This window comes from Berghia stephanieae, chromosome 15 (genome assembly GCF_034508935.2).
Source record: "Berghia stephanieae isolate SIO BIC M18660-M18661 chromosome 15, UCSD_Bste_1.3, whole genome shotgun sequence".
NCBI classification, from domain to species: domain Eukaryota; kingdom Metazoa; phylum Mollusca; class Gastropoda; order Nudibranchia; family Aeolidiidae; genus Berghia; species Berghia stephanieae.
Window position 1 is genome coordinate 12,956,155 of NC_088374.1, and position 5,000 is coordinate 12,961,154.

Here is a 5,000-nt window from a genome sequence, read left to right on the forward strand (position 1 = left end):
TGTACAATACTCATAAAAATGTAAGTTTATCCTACAACACATAATGCTTTTTTACCAAGCATTTCACTTTGAGAATATCGGTAGCTTTTGAAATCGACTTCTAATTGATGATTTGAAATGTCGTTTAATCGCTATTGAAAATTAATGATTCAAAACAGCACGTGAAAGCAACTTGTAATTTATGATTCAAGACTTTAGACGGTGGCAAACTTTAATTGATGATTAAAAATATCATATGAAAGCAACATTTAATCAATAATTCAAGACAGCAATACTAGTAACTTATAATCCATGATACCAAACAACACATGATAGCAACTTCGAATTGATGGTTCAAGACAGCATTTAGTAGTATAGCAACTTTAAATTGACGATTCAAGACAGCATTTAGTAGTATAGCAACTTTAAATTGATGATTCAAGACAGCATTTAGTAGTATAGCAACTTTAAATTGACGATTCAAGACAGCATTTAGTAGTATAGCAACTTTAAATTGATGATTCAAGACAGCATTTAGTAGTATAGTAACTTTAAATTGATGATTCAAGACAGCATTTAGTATTATAGCAACTTTAAATTGATGATATAAAATAACATGTGAAAGAAATGATACATCGGTGATTCAAAACAGAATGTGATAGCAACTTCAAATTGATGATTCACAAACATCTGCCAGCAATTTTTCTAATTGTCAATTTACAACCGTATCAGAAAACAAGATGTGATTGATGATTCACAGCAGAAATTGACATGATCTCCTTATTGATGATTCACGGCAGAATTTGACACGATCTTTTAATTCATGATTCACAGCAGAAATTGACATGATCTTCTATTTGATGATTCACAGTAGAATTTGACATGATCTTCTCATTGATGATTCACAGCAGAATTTGACACAATCTCCTTATTGATGATTCACAGCAGAATTTGACACGATCTCGTAATTGATGATTCACAGCAGAAATTGAGATGATCTTCTATTTGATGATTCACAGTAGAATTTGACATGATCTTCTATTTGATGATTCACAGTAGAATTTGACATGATCTTCTTTTTGATGATTCACAGCAAAATTTGACACGAACTTCAAATTGATGATTCACAGAATAATCTGACAAAAACTTTCTTGTGATTCCTATAGTATCTGACAATATTATATGGCAACTAAAAAAAATAGTTGAGCTTTATAGAGCGCAATATCCACTAAATGTGCTCAAAGCGCTTTACAAGGGGTCCCTGGTCAACAGCAACATTTAACATGTAGGACGGAACATAACGCCTGTTAGGCGATATTACAATTTTTCGGACAAAGACTGCGCTGTTAACGGCCATGTACTTTTACACCTGAGTACGGTTAGAGAAAGTGAGTAAAGAGCCTTTTCCAAGGACTCAACTATGCGCGAGGCTCAAACCCAGGGCCTTCAGATTGAAAGCGAGTGTCATACCATTAGACCACATAGCCGCACTACATAACTACTTCTGATTAAATGTTTACGACTTGAATCTTGGTATCGTATGGCTAAAGAAAACACTCCAATGTATAGGGAATGCGATTAGCGGAAGAGTAGCGTCCCTTGATTGGACGCATTCGTCCCTCGTCCACAGACTATGGGTGATGTCCAATCAAGGGACGCTACTCTTCCGCCCATCTCATTCCCTATAGTTGTTATTGTCTCATAATAAAATAAACGGAAATACTCTCAAACCAATTCAAAATATTTCTCATTAGAACAATGTTAAACCAAGTCCATAACAGTATTCATGGTATCTATACATAGTTTGAAGATGACGTCACTCATGTCTTTGTTATTGTTTTTTGCTATCCGCGTTTATGAGTAATGCTCACTGAACTTTATTAACCTGACTATAAACGTTCATGGATACGCACAGTTTTGTGTGTTGGTCCGTTATACTTCCGGGTGGCAATGTTATGAGCTTCTTAGCCAAGCGCTCAGTATCTATATTAGAATTGCACTAATGTTCATAAAGTACAGCCATGCATTCACCATTCTGGAGAGAGAAAATATCAGATTTTGGCTAGGAAGCCAACTGAAAACTAATCAAAGTATCTTTTGGTATTTATTACCTTTTATGGCATTGTACGTTGTTGGATCTTGGAAATCTCTGCTGTAACGAACTGCTTTGGCAATGTGGTGACCCTATAAATTACATAGGAAATACAAGATTTAAATAGGGAATGAGATTAGCGGAAGATGTGGTGACCCTATAAATTACATAGGAAATACAAGATTTAAATAGGGAATGAAATTAGCGGAAGAGTAGCGTCCCTTGATTGGACCTCACCAGCGAAGAAGTTATTAGAGAGAGAACGTCACTATGGTTGGCGCATGCGTCTCTGGTCCTCGCTTCCTGTGAAACCGCGCGGTTAGTTAAATAGTTTCTCAGCGATCTTTAAGTTGACGTTCTCTCTGTAAGGTGACGTCCAATCAAGGGACGCTACTCTTCCACTAATCTCATTCCCTATACATGATTTCTATTGATTAAACCATGTCTAATATGTAATAAACAATTATGTGCGTAAAAGCGTATCAGTATAAGTAAGGAAAGAAGTAATTTAAAAGAAGTTTGTTTTTTTTAATCTTCAGTTCCGTATGAAAAAAACAACACTGGTTTAACATCTCCTTGCATGAAAATAATAATGATAATAATAGTGATAATAATAATGATAATAATAATGATGATGATAATAATAATAATAATAATAATAATAATAATAATAATAATAATAATAATAATAATAATAATAATAATAATAATAATGATAATCATAATAATAATAATAATGATAATAATAATAATAATAATAATAATAATAATAATAATAATAATAATAATAATAATAATAATGATAATAATAAAAATATGAATAATATGATGATGAAGATGACGATGATGATGATAATGATGATGATGGTGAAATCAATGTTAAAATTGTCAAAAATCGATGATACGGTGTGGTTACTTATTGGGGTGGTATTTTGGGCAATAAGAAAGCACCGCTCATCAAAATTACCGGACGCCTTCAAGCACAAGATTTCACTCAGCAAATATTTCGACGTGCGTCATTCTTCTCTTGGAAAAGAATGTCTATGATATTGATCTGTTTATGCAGGACAACACCCCCCCCCCCCCCACCTCACAGGGTCAAAATCACTCAAGACTTTCTTGTACACCGCATACGTCTTCTTCTTCTTCGTTTCCGTCACGTCACATGGCCAGTCCGGTCTGGTGAATGAAGCCCACAGTGGTCCTGAGGTCGTCCTCACTGCCGTACAGCTTCTTTGAGTATGGGGTTGGGTCAGGCCAGAAGTTCCTTCTCAACTGGTTGTACCTTGGACATTCCATTAGGACATGATGTCCATTTTCAGTCACATTGTACACCACATACAATATTCAGACTTTGCCATGGTCAAGTATCAGCCTGTTAGTAACGCGTGGAGTTTGGTGAAACGAGCCCGTAAGTCTCGTGGACTCGCGTTGAATGCAGATCTTTGCAATGTCGAATAAAATTTTGAACGAGTTAACCGAAAAATATATCCATGCATTAATATCATTAATGAGACACCGAATACAGGACTTGATGCAAGCTAACGGCTCTCGTACAAAATACTCAACGACGTTATCTGGCAAATTCAATCGGTGGAATTTTGAGTAAATTAATGTACAAACAATTATATGGTTTTTTAAATATTCCTTTCTTGAAAACAAATATCTATTTCCTTTGTTTGATTCAAGATTATTATTGCTAATTTCTTGTTATGATCAGTAAGTAAAGAAACAGACCCTTGATCGTTTGTGTACTAAGTTTCCGACAATATCCGTCCCTGCCTAAGGCCAAATCCTCATTCAAACCAAGGGCTATACCCAAAGACACAACATAGTAATTAGGACTTTCAACGGTCACTATCACCCACCCATACATTCATCATAATCATCATCATTGCCTTTTTCACCCTGGGTCAGGGTATAGGCCACAGACAAACAGTCTCCATCCTTCTCTATCCTGAGCCAACTTTTTTATCTCATTCCAGGTCTTACTACTTCTCTGTATATCAGCTTCTTTAATTCTTCTCCATGTTCCTCGTGGCCTTCCCCTTGATCTTCTGCCCTGATGGTTCCAGTCCAATACTTTCTTTGTTATAGTGGAGTCATTCTTTCTAAGCGTGTGTCCAATCCATCCATAAATTGACAACACCTAAATGTTCTTGACTTTTGTGACAAGAAGAGACATTCTCACCAATGAGACACCTAACCACCTTTTCCTTAGCTTGCAATTCCCCCTTTTTCCCTTTCAGCGCCATTGGTCACATTGTGCGGCCAGAGAAGAATATGTTCTACTGGCCAATGGCCGCACAGTGCGACCGGTCTTGAATGGCAAAAATATTAATGTAATCCAGTCCAGTTGTGTTGTTCATTCATGAGTCAGATTTACTCCCTTTATCTTTATCTCCATTTTATTGACTCATTTAGGCACCTCTATTTATGAATCCAGTCCTATTTTCTACAAAAGTACTATAACTTTACCAATGGTATCATTTATTTCATCAGAACATTAAATTGGCCCAAAAGGGGGGGGGGGGAGGGGGTTGAATTGAGATTCTGCGTAGAATCCGAATGTCACTTTGTCTTAGCTTGTCACTCTCATGCAGCTTCAATCAAGTGTCAGCCATTTTGTGACGGTAATGCGAATTCAGGGTTGAAAGAAATTAACATAATGTGATGTATTGTCATGATCTGTGTCATGCTTTGTCAGCTTATAAAAAAAATTTAAAAAATTGAGCTTTTATATAGCGCAATATCCACTTAACGTGCCCAAAGCGCTTTACAAGGGGTCCCTGGTCAACAGCAACATTTAACATGTAGGACGAGACATGACGCCTGTTAGGCGATATTACAATTTTTCCGACAAAGACAACGCTGTTAACGGCCAGGTACTCATTTTACACCTGAATACGGTGAGAGAATGTGAGTAAAG

General features: G+C 36.2%; 1 protein-coding gene across 1 annotated transcript in view; it reads right to left on the reverse strand.

Moving 5' to 3' along the window:
* Window positions 1-5,000, reverse strand: part of LOC144960376 (uncharacterized) — a 50,210-nt gene that overhangs the window by 2,407 nt on the left and 42,803 nt on the right. The window contains exon 8 of the mRNA XM_078893459.1: window positions 2,091-2,163. Coding sequence (XP_078749585.1) covers window positions 2,091-2,163 — 73 coding nt within the window. The remainder of the gene's footprint in view (window positions 1-2,090; window positions 2,164-5,000) is intronic.